The sequence below is a fragment of the Prionailurus bengalensis genome, chromosome B3, assembly GCF_016509475.1.
Source record: "Prionailurus bengalensis isolate Pbe53 chromosome B3, Fcat_Pben_1.1_paternal_pri, whole genome shotgun sequence".
Classification (NCBI taxonomy): domain Eukaryota; kingdom Metazoa; phylum Chordata; class Mammalia; order Carnivora; family Felidae; genus Prionailurus; species Prionailurus bengalensis.
The window spans coordinates 580,508-596,840 of NC_057355.1; the positions used below are offsets into that span (position 1 = coordinate 580,508).

General features: G+C 54.8%; 1 protein-coding gene and 1 long non-coding RNA gene across 2 annotated transcripts in view; both read right to left on the bottom strand.

The window, feature by feature from the left end:
- LOC122468156 overlaps nt 1-6,414 on the bottom strand; it is a 29,591-nt gene extending 23,177 nt beyond the window's left edge. Inside the window, exon 1 of the long non-coding RNA XR_006293140.1 lies at nt 6,349-6,414. This is a non-coding gene — a long non-coding RNA (uncharacterized LOC122468156). The remainder of the gene's footprint in view (nt 1-6,348) is intronic.
- A 2,763-nt stretch (nt 6,415-9,177) lies between these two features.
- CRABP1 (cellular retinoic acid binding protein 1) lies at nt 9,178-15,486 on the bottom strand. Its single transcript, XM_043554575.1, has 4 exons — nt 15,354-15,486; nt 14,648-14,826; nt 12,600-12,713; nt 9,178-9,473 (listed from the first exon to the last, which is right to left on the bottom strand). The coding sequence occupies exons 1-4, from the start codon at nt 15,421-15,423 to the stop codon at nt 9,423-9,425; spliced, it is 414 nt and encodes a 137-aa protein (XP_043410510.1). The 5' UTR covers nt 15,424-15,486; the 3' UTR covers nt 9,178-9,422.
- Between the last annotated feature and the right edge of the window lie 847 nt (nt 15,487-16,333).

The following is a 16,333-nucleotide window of genomic DNA, read 5'->3' on the forward strand; positions in this document are numbered from 1 at the left end:
TTCTGCCTCAGACATGGCCACACAGCTGTCCCGATGTGATTCCTCGTCTGTGTCATCTGGCCTGAGACAGACTCCACCAGAGCAGCAGGTCTGGCCAAGCTGCCCTTCCAGGCTGGCGGAGGACGTGCAGGGGAGAGCACCACAGTGCGACGATCACAGAGGAACGCGAGCCCTCCGTTTTGGTCATGAGAGGCTGTTGGCTGGATCCCCTGGATCTTCTGTCCGTGTCCCTTTGCCCAGCCGCTGGAGACACCGCCCAGAGGAAGGGGCCTTGAACAGCGCCTCCAGAGGGCCACTACCCAAGGCCAAAGCTCTTTCTCCAGGAGACCTCTGGGGACGAGAAGGTGGCTGGGCTCCATCTGGGCCTCACCGAGGACAACCGCGCTAGGGCTCAGCTGCAGCTCCTGATTAAAACCAGATCCCGGAGCTGGGGACCTTTGGTGAAACTGGATACCTATCATCGTAGGCAAAGGAAATCCACCACGAGAGGGAGGGAGGCTGGCTCGCGTCCCGGCACGGCTGGGCCGGGCGGTAAGGCTGCGCTTTCCTTCACGAAGGCCCCTGGGACTCTTGCTGTGTGGGGCGATGACAGCCCTGAGACACAGGCGCCCCGTGGAGCCTGAGCAACGTTTCCACCTCTCCTTCTCCCCACCTCCCTGCTCTTGGCTTGCCTTCAGCTGGAAGACCTGGGTTCAGTCCCACTACCAACTTTTATTCAGTTAGGGCAAAGTTATTTAATCTGAGCCTCAGTTTGGTCATCTGTAAAATGGGGGTGAAAACAGTACCTTCCCGGCTGCCTACTGTAGGATTAAAAGTCATGCTATGAAAAGCGCTTAGCACAGGACCTGGAACACAGAGAGCCCTTAGTAAACGTCAGTTATGCTATGCCTTCTTCCTCCCTCCTTCCCCCCCTTTTCCCATCGATACCATTAAACCACAAACACAATCCTTGACGGCCATAGTAAGGAAAATATTTCACGTCCCTGATGGCGGATGCAGGGGAAAACGCACTGGCTCCGGGGCCAGACAGCCTGAGGTTGTAAATGGTCGCCATTTATCAGCTGGGCGACTTAACCACTCTGAGCCTGAGTGTCTTCATGCAAACGGGGACACCGGTAATGCCTGTCCTGCCCCAGGACTGCTGTCTGTGTCACACGGGGCACCTGTGTGAAGGGGGCGCTGGAAACGGGGAGCCGAAACAGTGCTGTCATTGTTCGTGCTTCCAATACTATGCCTTCTGTCTTGCTGTCTCCTTTTCTTGTTTGGTCCTTCTCTTCCTATTTCCAAGGTCACAAGTCAAATGAACTTGGGGGGGCGGGGGTCAAGTCTTGGAGCTGCAAGAGAACTCGAGGACATTGGTTCAGTCGTTCTATCTGAAATCACTTAGAAAACAAAAAATTCATAAAAATTCAGATTCATGGGTTCCAACCCACACCTAGAGGGCCGACTCTCTCACTTTTTAAATGAAAAATGTGTTTAAAATTTCAAAAGTGATACATGCCCATTCTAAATGAATTCCAGTGATACAGAAATAATGAGTAAAAAAGGCCAGTCCTCCGAGGTAACTGCTATTAACGGTTTGGTGTGTCTCATCTAGGGTTTTGTTTTTCCTGGAAAGGGCTAAGCATATAGTTTTTATTTTTTCCCATAAAACTAGATCATCACTCATTTTCTTCTTAAACTTAACATAGCTTGGACATCTTTCCACACCAGCACACATATGACTACCTCATTCTGTTTAACAGCTGGAGAGAATTCCATGATTGGGCTTATCGTGGTCGACTTAACCATTTCCTTATGGGTGGACACGGCGGGCTCTCGTTGGCGGATCCCACGCGGCCAGTCCAGCCTCTGTCCTCTGTGTGGCACAGAGGGGCAGTCGGAGGCCCAAGGAGGGATGTGGGTTTACAGCTCTGGTCCCTGATGTGCTCTTGGCATTGAATCACACCACTGGTTTATTTTTTTTTTAAATGGTCACAGGGAACTTAATATTTTTCTGAACCTACTCCTGATGCTAGGGAAGAGAAAAAAAACAACAACCAATGTTAACATTATTCCATGTAACTTTGACAATTGAATTTTTGCTCAAACTTTCTCAGAGTTTTCATTTTTCATTATATTCCTTGCAAGAGTTCGTGAGTCAATATTTCCCAGACATTGTTTCCGAAGCTAATTTTTTTTTATGCCGGCATCCCAAAATCCCCCTTCCGCTGAGTGTGACTGTTCTGAGACCGAGCCAAAGTCCACTTCAGGAACACCCCAAGTCCCTCCCCTTCATTCACCGTAAGTGAGGAGTTTCCTCTGACTGTCATCTATTTTTTTCATTATGTAAACGTCTCCAAGTCCTGTCGGTATCTTTTCCAGAAAGATAAATTACCCAGTTGGCAGAGATAGAACACATGTTTGCAGAATTCTTGTGAGAATTTGCTCTTTGCCCAGAAATTGTGCTTAATATTCCTAGCAAGAAATGGAACAGTAAGCCCACCTCCCATGAGGTAGAGAGTTTGATTGGAAGCGACCACTGTCCGTCAAGTCACACCCTCTGACGCAACTGCCCTCAGAGCTCGGTGCTGAGCCGCCTGCAAATGTGTCCAAGTCTCCTGCCTCCACCCCATCCCCTGTCACAGAGGGGCTGCTCTGAAACCGCTCAGATTTCTGAGTAAAAAGGAAAGGAGCTGGCCGGCCAGTGTTGGTAACATCTGAATGTTGTTTAGCATCGTCCTGGGCAAAAGACAAAGGGAACAGAGGACTATGGAGTAGCTCTTTTGTTGGTGAGCTGCCTCTTGGGTCCTAAAACTCTGGCTTCTGTCTTAGAATCAAAAGTAGACCCCTCTCCTGGTCCCTCGATTGTGCCTCCTAAAAGCAGGGCTCCTAGGACAAATGGCTGGTACCAGGTCCGAAGCAGGAAACGTACCAGATGAACTCGGGGCATCTTGTCACCCAAGTGGCAAGGAAGTCATCAAAGACATCTACGGTCCTACCAGAAGACTGAAGAGTGAATTTGAAGAGGCTCCCACTGGCCAATATGGACCACCTCTCACACCCGCTAGGATAATAACTGTAGTGAAGTGAATTGTGTCAGGTAGATTTCAACCTACAAATTCATAGTGATATCCAAAGAAAAAGATTAAAAAGAAAACCCAAAACACATTGGTCGCCTTTGAAGAATGCTAGGAGAACCAACTTATTACTTTGAAAACCAGTCAATACAGGAAAGAATCAAACATCTATTGTGCTTTTCTTATTAAACTACACCTCAGGATTACCACACAGTAGATGAGGGTGAGTAACTTCTTATGGAAGTATTCTAGCTCATAAATGAAGAAATGATAGAATATCCCCATGTTTTAACCTCTAGCAAACACATGGATCTACTCTCCAGCGGCTGCTAACATCATAGAAAGAGAGGAGCTGGACATACGGTCCTCCAAGGAAGTACAGCACACCAGCCCTGCTATACTCTTGCCGGAAAAATCCAACCTGAATCTGACTGGACTCCTACACCTAACTATCAATTTACAAAAATACAGTGAACAACACTGTGGAAATGTAATCATCAAGATCCAGACTACAAGCAACTCTATGGGACAACCAGTCTCTCTAAAAATACACATAAAAAACAAAATGAGGGAGAGGGGGACTTGTAGACCAAAAGAGACTTAAAAGGAAAATCAACTGATCACAAAGTATGGTTATTTCCAATCTTGATTTGAATAATCAGGCAAAGGAAGTTATGAGACAATGAGGAAAATTTGAATATTGACAGGATATTTGATGACATTAGGAATTATTTTTAAACTTTAAGGTGTGATCATTGTATTTTTTTTTAATTTTTTTAACGTTTATTTTTTTATTTTTTTTTCTTTTTTAACGTTTTTTTTTTTTATTTATTTTTGAGACAGAGAGAGACAGAGCATGAATGGGGGAGGGGCAGAGAGAGAAGGAGACACAGAATCGGAAGCAGGCTCCAGGCTCTGAGCCATCAGCCCAGAGCCCGACGCGGGGCTCGAACTCATGGGCCTTGAGATCGTGACCTGAGCTGAAGTCGGATGCTTAACCGACTGAGCCACCCAGGCGCCCCAAACGTTTATTTTTGAGACAGAGAGAGACAGAGCATGAATGGGGGAGGGTCAGAGAGAGAGAGAAAGACACAGAATCCGAAGCAGGCTCCAGGCTCTGAGCTGTCAGCGCAGAGCCAGACGCGGGGCTCGAACTCACGGACCGCGAGATCACGACCTGAGCGGAAGTCGGATGCTTAACCGACTGAGCCACCCAGGCGCCCCTCGTTATAGTTATTTTTAAGGCAATTATCAACATTTAGAGACATATGCTGAAACATTTCTGGGTGAAATCATAAAATGTCTAGGATTTGCTTCAAAATAATTCAAGAGAGAACAGAGTGAACAAGATTGGCCTTGAAGGTTGTTGAAGCTGAGTGGTGGGTGCATGGGGACTCATTCTACGATTCCCTCTACTGTTACATATGCTCGAAGTTTTCTATGAGTTAAAAGAAATAATAATAATAACAATAATAATAATAAGACGACAGGGCAGTGCAGGGGGGACACCACGGATCTTGATAAGCACCCAAAACGACCCTGGGTGATTCAATTCCTGGGTTCCCTCTCTCCACACCTGAGATGCGTAAACGCAGAGGGGCTCTGATGGATTGGGAGAAGCACAGCTGTCTGTCCACTTTAAGAGTCTGCAGTCAAAGGGGATTCCAAACGCACTCTGGGCTGCATGTTATGAACTCTTTGCGGACTTCACGAAGGCTAATTTTCACCAAGGACAGACTGCGTTTCCTTCACCCTGGGGCACGGTGTTTCCTCGACAGTAGGGAGGGCAGACATAGGTGCAAGGGATGTTTTCGACGGAACTGAGGGCTTTGCTGGCTACGCGGTTACGGTTAACAGTGCCACGGAGGCAGGGAAATCCCTGGAGAGCACTCGGACAGGGCTGACGCCTCTGAAAGGAGTGGTGGGCTAGGTTGGCGGTGTGAAGGCTGCATTTCCAGGCTTGTTTCCCCACATTTTCTCCGATCACATCCTTGTTTACTCCCACCCACTTGGCGATTATGGTGATAAGAGGTTGAAGTAAGAGGGGACTGAGGAAGATGTCACAAAATGAAGTGGATCTTGCATGAAATGTTTCAACGTTACTTTTTCCTTTGAGCAGGATGGCACGTTGTGCTGGTGTTCCATCGCACTGGTCGTCATCATGAAGACAAGGTTTCCTAGAAATCTGCAAGCAAGACAGGCCTCTGTCCTTCTTTCCGCGACTCGGTTTATTAGTTAGGCACACTTTTACGTTCAAGAATGGAAGCCACTGCATAACTGGCTTAAACAAAGAAGGGCTTTTTTTCTTTCTTTCTTTTTAATCACAGCAATACCTCCACAGAGAGGTAGGGACTGTATCATCCCAACGACTTTGGGTTGGCATCTCCGAGATTCTCTTGGCCGTTTCCTCACGGGGAGAAGACGGCTGCATCAGCTCCAGGCATTGAGATCTCACACCAGACTCTCGGGCTCTCCTCTCTCATCAGGAAGAAAACATTTTTCCCAGAAGCTCCTTAGCAGACTTCCCCTTAACTCTCACTGGCCGGAATACTGTGGCATGGTCAACTCTAGTTACAGAGCAGCTTGGAAAAACAAGCCTGGACTTTCTGGGGCCTCTCCTGGGGGAGGCGGGCAAGGGAGAGGGGCTAGGAAGAGACCCCGCAGGCAACATTTTCACTTTTCTTTTAAATGGGGCTTGGAACCCCTGCCCGACTGCCTTTGAGACCGAATACCAACGGCACGCTGTGCCCACCTGAAGGGCTAGCCTTGTTGTCAAAGACGTGCTTCCCCACGTCTGCCTTGCCTTGAGGACATCCGTTCAGGGAGGCCTGGATGTTGCAGAAAATTCCGACTTCCCATCAGTCAGATAATCAGCACATGTTTACAGAGCACCCCCATCGCCAAGCGCTGCAGGAACGGAGAGATGGTTAAGCAGCCGTCCTGGCCTCGGGGACCACACAGGCGGGCAGAACAGGACAGAGACCCCGGCAATGTGCAGTGACGGCACAGGACCACCGCAGGAGCCCTGTGAGCACCAGGCGGGCCATAACGGCGAGGCTGGCGCGGGGCCGGGACAGCGAGGTGAGGCCCCGAGGGCGGCCATCGCGGACACTAAAACCGGGAACGGTGCGTGAGGCCCAGGCGCGGGAGGGGGTTGGGACCCCGGCGGCTGCAGGGCCAGGCTCACTGGTGTAGGTAAAGCCCTCGGCCCCCCGCGAACCTCCACGGACCTAACCTTCACCCCAACCAGCCCAGGCAGGTTTCCCGTCCGCCCCAGGGGAGAACCTACCCAAGGTGCAGCCAACTTCGGCCCACTCGCCGCCGCCTTCCGGCCTCCCCGACAGGCTTGGCCCCGCCTGGCGCGGTCACATGACGCAGCCTGGCCAAGCGCCCCGCCCCGCCTCCAGCGGTGATTGGTCCACGCGGTCATGTGACCGGAACCGCTCGCAGAAAGCCAAAAGGGAGCTGGCTTCGCGGTGTGCCCCGCCTGCTCGGCGTCTTCGACGTCCGGGCAGAGCACGTTCCTTTCTGCTGAGACTGGCTGCGGGGGGGGGGGTTTCTGGCACTTGCGAACTGAAGGTGTGCCCAGGAGGCGGCCCTTGTGTTTTCTATTTTACCGGGTGAGGCCAAATCGGGGAAGGCCTTGAACGCCGGGCAGCTGTTTGACCCGGGGATTGCTGAGCAGCGGAGTGTCACGTGCAGAGCAGTGTTTTTTTTTTAGTGAGATGAGTCCGCCGACAGTGATACTTGTGTGGGTTTTCATCCTACACGTGTGTAAACTCTATCCTACGCAAGGTGTGCACACGCTTAAGACTGCAGCAACAATTCCCGGATTGCGTTCCCTGGAACACCAGGGTCCCCTCAGGGTGTGCCAAGAGGGAATGAGAAACGCTGTGCCTTTTTTTCCTGGAAAATGAGAAAGGAACAGGACTTAGGAGAAAGAGGCTACAGCGATGTTCTGAGTGAACCACTGGTGCTGTGACCGCACGTCGTCACCCGGACAGACGTGCCCTTGTGCCTGTGGGCTGACGTGGGGGTTACAGCTGGTAGCCTCCGTCACTGTACCTGTGCTTCATCTCCCGAAAAGACAAATCAGAAGGAAACACACGTGCCCTATGGGACGTGTCCTGAAGAACAGGACGGAAATGGATGCTCCCGTCAACCAGGACCCGGGATGGGCACCGAACGGCCGGGGCAGTGTCCCTCATGCAGCAAATCCAGGTCTGGAGAAGCCGGTGCTGCAGCAGGAGCCAGGAAGTGTGTGTACCAGGATGTCAGGCCTTGCTCAGTCCGTCGGTCGGGAGGAGCACTCAGTACCCGCCGGTGGAGTCCAGACGGGCCAGCCCTTGTCCGGCCGCCAGCTTGGTCCCCTCACTTCCCTCAAGTCTAGCACCCTCGCGCGCGGGTTGGCCCTCCACGTGGCCTTCCTCTCCACTGCTTACCACTTCTGGCACCCTCCCCACCCTCACAGGCCCCACTCCAGACCTCTTTCCGCAAGAAGCCACCAAGCAACGTCTCTAGTGCTTGCTCTCTGCCACAGGACACGGTGTTGTGCAGGGCACTGAGTGTGCGCTTGGCTGTCTCTAGCAAGTGCTTAAGCCCCAAAGAGCAAAATGGAAGGAGTGTCCTGGCGTCTGTATCCACTGTCGAGGGGCACTGGGGCTGTATTCATAAGGGCTTTGAGAAGTTCTGGGGACATGCAGAGGTGGCTTCGGGTCCCAGGAGTGTGTACGGCCCAGTGTCAGTCTTTCTCCTCCTCCGACGCCAGCCCAGCCCTTGCTCTGATACTTCAGGGCCTGGGAAGCAGGGCTGTTAATGGAGCCACGGGTGCTTTCGTGGAGGGCAGCACGACAGAGGAAGTCCACAGAGGGCCTGGCTGCGGGGTGTGAGCTCCATCGAGCCCTCCCCACACAGTTCCGTGTCAGCAGCAGAGTATTAGGGAGGGGCTAAGCTCCCCTGTTGCAAAGTGGGGCCCTGGACTTCGGAGGTGTGAGGTTTTAGGTAAATTTGTCCTCATTTACACTCAGGTAGTGGCCCCTGGGCCTTAAGGTCTGCCTCACGAGAACATGAGCTCTTTGGGGGTCACCTTCTGGCCTCGTCCATACCTGCGCCCTGTTGGTCAGCTAACTCTAGCCTGGCTCCACCAAGACCCACATACCTAGGACAGCAAGGAGAGATGCCCAAGAAGCCAGGAAAACAAAGTAACTGAGGGCAGGGACGACGATGGCGGGGTCCGCAGAGTGGTGGACTGTACAAGCTCCACTTAAAAGGGGGGGAAGTTGTCAGCTGTGACCCTGCGGGAATGTTGGTTCCGGAATGTCAGGCTTTCCCAAATTTCTCTTCAGGAAACAGAAATCCAGAGTTTTATGTGAAATCTGATTTTACAATGTAAGAGTTGGCAACTGTGGAGTGCTGTCCACCTACATATCCTGACTCTGTCCTGGGAGGGGGGACAGCCCCTCAGCACCCCTAGGCTCCACTTGTGTTTGGCCAGTGGGTAGCATAGGTAGATCGGAGACTGAAAGCTGGGAGGTCAGGATACTTAACCCCCTAGCTCCAAGCCAAGCTGAACCCTCCACCCTCCACCGCTCACCCCCATACACGGGGGCCATGGTTGGGCAGTGACTACATTCTTCTGTGCACTGCCACAGCTCCCACATGGTGGTCTCCCTCCCAGGCTATAGCTCTTCTGGTCTGGGACCCCTGTCCCAGGCGCAAGGGAGTAATGGCTCCCCTACTTCCAATCTCAGTGCTGCACTACCTTTGTCGATTCCCTTCATCCTGTCCTTGTAGATGCCTGTGTAAACAGTCCCTTTATTCTGAGCTCCCCTCAATTAACCTTTTGAATGTGCTCCCCCTTTCCTGCTGGGAACCACCAGTATACAGACTAATCCAATTAGAAAACAATGCCGTGAGGTCCCAGCACACCTGGACCTGTAGTCCGGACCCAGGTGGAGGGGGCCCAGCTTCCACCCCTGCCGTATGCACCCGGCACGGGACTGGGCGGCAGGCTGAGGCTGCAACCACGACACAGAACACGTAGTGCTAAGACAGCAGGTACACGGTAACCCCGTGCTGAAACTGAAGAGGCAGTTCAGAGACAGGAAAAGCCTTGAAATGTGGCCAACCAGTTTAATGACTGACAAACCATGCGATGCCAGACTACGGAGCGCCAGGGACTCAGAGGTACAGAGGCCTCGGGGCGGGGGGGGGGGGGGGGGGAACACTACCACACTGTCGCAGGGAACATGGGGTCACCTAACGTTGATATGGGGTAAGGGAAGGTCCACTGGCAGCTCAGACCTATGACATTTCTCAGGGAACATGCACCCCACCCCCAAAGCAGCAGGAAGCCGGCCACCTTCACTCCCGAACGTAAATCCTCGTGCAGACCACGTCATCGGCGCCAAAAGTCTGCAGAAAAGGAAAAAACCATCAGAACAGATGCCTGTGAAAAACTGTTTAAAGCATATCGCTAATAAGGCCACTTACTGCCCTGTTAAAAACTCTTGGTAACAGACATTCAATTTCCTGTGCCATGTGCTCATGCTAACGGCCAAGGTCTTTTTTTCTTCTGTTTTTCTCTCTTAAGCTCCATGCTGGCAGAGAGGCAGCTGGGGAGCAGAATTGTGCGCAGTTTTCCTTTGTTTCTGAAGCCTGTGAATGCTGACTTAAGAAATGTTTTGGTTTTAAAAATTAAACTGAAAGCGGGGAGAAGTCATATTGGACGTTTCAGGGGTGGTTCCGTCTTCTCAGGAGAGCAAGGGGCCAGGACAGCTGTAGCCAGTGGGGGGGAGGCGGGGGGGAGAGGGGGGACAGCTGGGCAGGACAGCATTGGAGGGTATAAAGAAGCTTCCAGGAAGTGGCTGCCCACACTCAGTCACCTGCAAGCTAGAGAACTGGTCTGAGCAGCAGCGGATTCCAGACCCCGCTCTGCAGCACGTGGCTGGGAAAGCCGGGCACGCACGTCCCTGCCTCCCTTGCTGGTTTGGAGTGGGAGGGGTGGAATAGAACAAGATGACCCCAGAGGCTCTTTCCAGCTAAAATTCTATGGCTCTTTGTTTGTTTACCTGTTTGCTATGGGGAGGGCACAAATCGCTCCACAGTCAGAGATTTTCCTTCTGGGCCCTGAGATGGTATCACTCGTAAGTTAAGTTTATCTTAACTCTCCCCCAAAGTAGCAGTTATTCACAGGCCTGCCTCCTGGGCTCTCACAAGCGGTCACAACAGGGAAAGCAGTATGTTTTAACAAAGAAAACAAAAAAACAAAATTCTCCAGTCTGAAGACCTGATGTGGGCATGTCTGCGGACATACACTTTTCGGGGGGGGGGGGGCTCCTATCTCTCAGATTCTCAGAGGGGCCTGAGGCCCCAGAGAGGCTGAGAACCTGGATAAACCTGGGCCTTCAGGTCTGGGCCCATCAGCTGACTGTGAGATGGCTCTCAGGGAACACGTGCTAGGACATTATCTTGATGTGCGTTTCAGGGAAATACCAGTTATGAGTGACACTAAGGAAGCAAATGCCCATCACCAACTTCTTTTCCAAGTAGGGGCTCCTGGTCACATGGGCACAGCTGTCCTGTGCTCCCTGCTCTGGACACCTCCTCCGTCTGCAGACAATTCTCTGTCCGGGGAAGGAGGGCAGGGGGCCCACCGAAATTCACCTCCAGATGTGCCGACCTTTCAGCTCTACGGCCACGGAGTGGTTGGGGGTTTGACTCTTTCCGCGTGCTGTGACCACCCTAGCATCTGACCCCTCACCCAGGCCAACAAGTGGCTTCATGATTCAAGAAGCAAATTACATTTCCAATCACATCTGGGATGTCTTTCTCAGCCTGCAGCCATGCTGAAAGGTTCCTGAAAGAAACTCTAGAATGTTCCGGAGTGGTCTGAGGGAAGATACTGTTTCACAGAAGGCGGCTTACAGCCCCAGGGGACAATTTGCTGTTGGCACTGGAAAAGCTTATTTCAACTTAACTAGGATAATTTGCCTCTTGTTAAAGAGACAGCATCTCCCTGCATTTTGGTTTATTAATGATAACAAGCCTTGAAACAAAAGCCCGTATTTCAGGTCTCAGATGCCAAGAATTCATGCTCCCTCTGAGGCTCATGGTCGTCGGCTGAGCCAGAGAAGGACGCACAGCGGAACGGGGCGGGGGTGGGAGTGCTGGAGTCCTTCCAGCAGACCGTGCTCTGGCCGCTGGGATGTTACAAGGTTAATAAAATCACACTTTCTTGTACAGCAAACCGGCCGGCCCTCAGCCATGCTCCAGAACTCTGGAGGTCTTTGCTGGCTCTGGTACCGGTGACGCTTTTGTTTCTTCTTCTCCTAAACTCCCATGTGTCAGCCTCAGATTGCTCCCCCAACCCCATCAAGTATTCCTTCCCTGGAAACAGCATTAACCAGGTTGCAAAGGAAGCCAGTGCCTTCTCCAGAAAAGCAGAAAGTACTTGGATCATTGCGGGGGAAGGACAGGAGAAGCCAGCTCAAGCAGCCTCAATGAAAGTAGTAAAGACAAAGATCAACATGCAATTTCAGGGCTGAGGGCGACACCGGGGTCACGTGTTAGTGGAAGGCCTCATTCTACAGCTTGGGAAGGGAAGGACCACGCCCAGGTCACACAGGGTGGCTGTCCCACTCTGCTGGCTCCCTACCCAAGACTACAGGGCGACATTTGCTAAGACGGGCCGAGGAGGAGCTGTCTTAGAGGGGAGATGGTAACAATATGCATGATAGAGAACAAAGGGGGGGGTGAGGCAGTGCGGGGTGGAGTTATTTCAGGGAAAGCTTGGTCTCTTCTGAAACATAAAGAGACAGCGACATGACCATTGCCCTGTCCTCCCGTCTTCCTTTGCCTCCAACACCGAAAGTAAAGGAGAAGGAGGTGTGTGATTAAACTACAGGGGTTTCTAACTTGGCCTCACCAGGTACGTTTTGTGTGGCCAGGAATGTTTAAATTGTTTTAATCTGAGTATCTTTAAGTTGAGCCCACCTTTTCCAGTTCTAAAGCCCCACTGCCACACTGTCACATTTGCACTCGGACACTCCCCGAATTAGCATTATGTGCGGGGGCTCCCTAAGGCCAATGCAGTTTATAAGTAAGTCTAGGGGTAAAAATGCTCTCAAAGGCTCCCAGTGCTGACATATTAAAATTCCTGAAATCTTTCTCCGGCAGCAAAATGGGGGATGAGGAGGGGGAAGGAAAAAAAAAAAAAAACAACAACTCTTCTGCAGAGTGAAACACCCTGCGACCTCCCAGAGCCCAAGCACTCTGGCTCAGAGCGAGCCACCGCGTCGCCATGGGGATGCACAGTGCGGCCACTGCAGCCCGCCTCTGGCCCTGCTCTGCCTCTGCACTGTGCTCCTCCCACACGTAACAATGATTTCCTCTGACTTAAACTGTCACCTCAAGCTTTCCGCTCCAATGTTAACCCAGGGCAAACGGAGTCCCTCTGGGTGAGGGAGGATCGCGTTCTCACGGCCCACTGTGGGCGTCATCTGGGGACTGCGGGCTCGATCTAGGGCCCAAGCGCCTCACCAGGATGAGCTCGTCGTTGGCCAGCTCGCGGGTCCAGTAGGTTTTCGGGCCGTCGCCCTCGAGGAGAGTTTGCGTGCAGTGGATCTTGTTTTCATTCTCCCAAGTGGCCAAACTCTGCGGGTGGGAAAACCATTAGTGACATTAATTACGGTCTTGGCAGCGGGAGCAGAGACAACAATGAACACCAGAGTCACTGCTGTGGAGAAAAGCAACACATGGTCCCTGTCAGCGGGGCACGCAGCCCCGTGCTGCACCCCGTGGAGTCCAGATCCAGAGGGCTGGTCACGGATTTTATGGGGTATAAATATACCTTGTATCCCACCCCTGCACTCACACTCACACACCACTGACCCATGCTTTACATCTCCAGGAATAAAATTAGAGCCTGCAGGGTTTCATTTGTGTCAAAATGGACTAGCCCTTCAAGCAACTGGGATATTAAGGACAAGAACCTTCACATCCGAACTATACAATTTTAGAACTGCCGAGACACCATATTTATAACCACCCCCAGAACGAACAGGCCAGGTGCTCCTCCCTGCACGGTTTTGGGATGACATCTTTTCTGTTTGCCCTCAGATCGCTCTGATAAACCCGGGGATCTCCGGCTCTGAGGATAAAACGCTGCCACTTTCCAGGTTACATCCCTCTAGGAACATGGAATCATGTTGGAGGTGGGAGGTGAAAGGGGCATGTTTCCCCAGTATCTGCACAAAGCAAAATGCTCTACAGCTGGGTAGGGCAGGGGTGGGGGGGGGGTAGGGGGAGGGGGATATGGGATATGCACATACTCACTTTCTAACTAGCATCTGGGGAACAAAAAGCCCCAACTTTCCAGGCTGTTGCATGAGCCTTTGAGTTTTTATAGGAATCACTGTCACTGGCAGTAGCCACCAGTGATGTCCCCAACTGAGCCCTGCTGACTGCCAGGCTGTCTCCTAGTGACTCCCAGACCTTCACTCTTACTACCTCTACCCACTCTTTTGTTTTTTACAAACGGTACAGTGACTAGAGGCTCAGATCCTGGCAGCTCCAACCCCGGACATCGTTTTCTGGCCATGCCAATTCTGTGGGCCAAATATTGTCACGTGGGTCACCTCCTGGGGGCTGTGTCTCTGTGTCCTTCTCTCAAACCCAGTGCCCAGAGAGTCCCACTCTGCAGATCAAATAGGCAACACTCAGGAAAGGTGAAGATCAATTTCTCACTTTCTCCAACTTTTTTTTGTTGTTAACACTGTAATAGGAGGGAGACTTTTTTAAGAAAAGGTAGCAGCAGCGATTTTTTTTTCCATCTGTCCCCCCACTCTATTCCAGAGATTAATGATATGCAATTTTTGCCCATCTAAAAAAGGAATGTACAACCGCTCGCTTCAGTCCGCTGGTTCATCCCTGGGGCCGATATACGTAGAAATACAAAAGTCTTGCTCTTGAGGACTAAGAAAGCCCTTCTCCCCGCCAGAATCTGCCTTGCTTTTGGAAGGATTCCGCCTTTCCTTTAAGACAGCAAGCTGGGGGCCAGAGGAAGAGGTGCCTCCCCAAAAGGCTGCCTAAGCTGGATCCGGAGCGTCCCCGGGGGGGCCTGGGGACCCGGGGGGGGGGGGGCGCGGGCGGGAGGCGAGCGCTGCAGCTCCACCTGCGACAGGAGATGTGGCGACGGCGCAACCCAGACCTGCGGCCCCTGCAGCTACCTCCGCGCCGCAGCGCCAGCGCCTGGGCTCACACCCGCACCCGCACCCGCACCCGCACCCGCACCCGCACCCGCACCCGCTGCGGACGCCGCCGCCCGGGGACTCCGGCAGCTCCCGGGCGGCTGCGAGCAAGGCGGGGCGGGGCGGATCGGGGGTGGGGTGGCGTGGCGTGGCGTGGCGGGGTGAGGGCAGACCCTCTCCCCAGCCCAGGGCACCCCACTAGCACAAATCCTCCCTGCAAACAGCCTGTGCGCGCGCTGCAAGGAAAGCGCGCCACAGGCTGCGGCGGCCCGGGGGTGGGGGTGGGGGTGGGGGTGGGGATGGGGGGATCCGGAACGCCGCCCGGCTGCGGGGCCTCACCCTGCACTTGCGTCCGTCCACAGTCTCCTCCTCGAAGCCTTCTCCGACCTTGAAGTTGATCTCGGTGGTGCGCACCGTGGTGGAAGTCTTGATGTAGAACTGATCCCCGTCCTGGCGGATCTCCACGTGCGGCTTGGACGCGGCCGCCACCGCCACTTTCCGCAGCATGGCGTTCACACCTGCGCGGGACCGGAGGGCCGCGCCGCGGGGCTCAGGTCCCAGGGCCGGCCCGGCACTCTCCAAACCCTCCGACCACAGACAGGGACCTCAGGACGGACCCACTCCTCCCCCGACCCTCGCCCGGATTTCCGAGATGAGACGCTGACGCTCGGGGTGGGGGTTGGGGTGGGGTAAGCGGCTTTTCCCGAGCAGCACGGTGAACTCGAGTCTCCCAGTGTAAAGGCCCTGACCCGTCCCGGACTCCGGCGAGGATCCCCCCTTGAGCTGCTCCAGCACGAGACGAGGCCGAACCGTCGGGGAAGGCGCCCAGCCTCCAGCGCTCGTCCGCGGGGCGCGCGGCTCCCGGGCTGCCCTCGCCGGAGCTCCCACGGGGTGGCCCTGGGACGCTCGCTCCCTTCGCCCTCGCCCTCGCCCTCGCCCCGGGGACTCCCCGCTGCCCGAGCCCGTCCCGGAGCCCACCCCCGCGGGTCCGGGGCGCCTCGGGGCCGCTCGCCCTCGCAGGCGCGCACCGACCGCGGCGGCTTACCCAGCGCCTTGAGGAGCTCGTCGAAATTCTCGCTGCTGCGCATCTTCCAGGTGCCGGCGAAGTTGGGCATGGCGCGGGCTGCGGGCGGCTTGCGGACGGCTGCGGGCGGCTGCGGGCGGCGACGGCGCGGCGGGCTCGCTGCAGCTGCAGGGCGGAGACTGACGCTCTGCGCCCAGCCCGCGCGCCCGAAGTCCCGGGGAGGGCGCCCCCCGCCCCGCCCCCGCCCCGCCCCCTGCCCCGCCCCCGCCCCCCGCCGCCCTACCCGCTACCCCGCTCCCAGCCCGCGGGGCCTCGCGCCGCGGTCGGCACCCCGGTCTCGGTGCTGCGGCCCCGGAGCCCGCTCTCCTGCAGCCGGGGGTGGGCCCTGGGGGCGCGTCGGACGCTACAGCAGTGGCCCCGGAGCGGACAGTTGCCGCAGCGGGGCGGTGGGGAAGTGGGGGAAGCATTGCATCAGCCTCTGTACTTGTGTGCATGCTTGAGAGTAACTATGATACAAAGTTGAAATAAAGTGCGTGGTGGGGCCGTCTGGGTTGGGAGCCGCGCCCTCCCCACTCCCGGTCGTGCCTTCGGGGTGTGCGCAGCCGGTTTCCCACCGCTCCAGTGCGGGGTCCTATTCCGCACCCCCCCACCCCACCCCCACCCCACCCCCACACAACCCTGGCGCAGGACCAATGGGAGCCAGTGGCGGGAAAGGCCCAGCCCCGCGCGGCCCAGGCCCTGCGCGGAACCCGGGGTCCCGCGGGGTTGCTGGCCCTCACCGTCGGCGTGCCCAGGGCAGGAGGCGGCTCAGGCCGCAGCGCCACCGGACTGCGGTCGCCAGGGCTGGACACGATGACCCCGGAGCCCTAGGCAGGAGCAGGCTGTTCTGCCCCGAAGTGTGGCTCTGCACAGCACAAAGGAAGTCCCCCTTCTCCCTTTGCTCCCAAATACACACCAGCCGCGTCTAAGTCCCCGTGGCGTCTCCAGCCAGGGGCACAGAC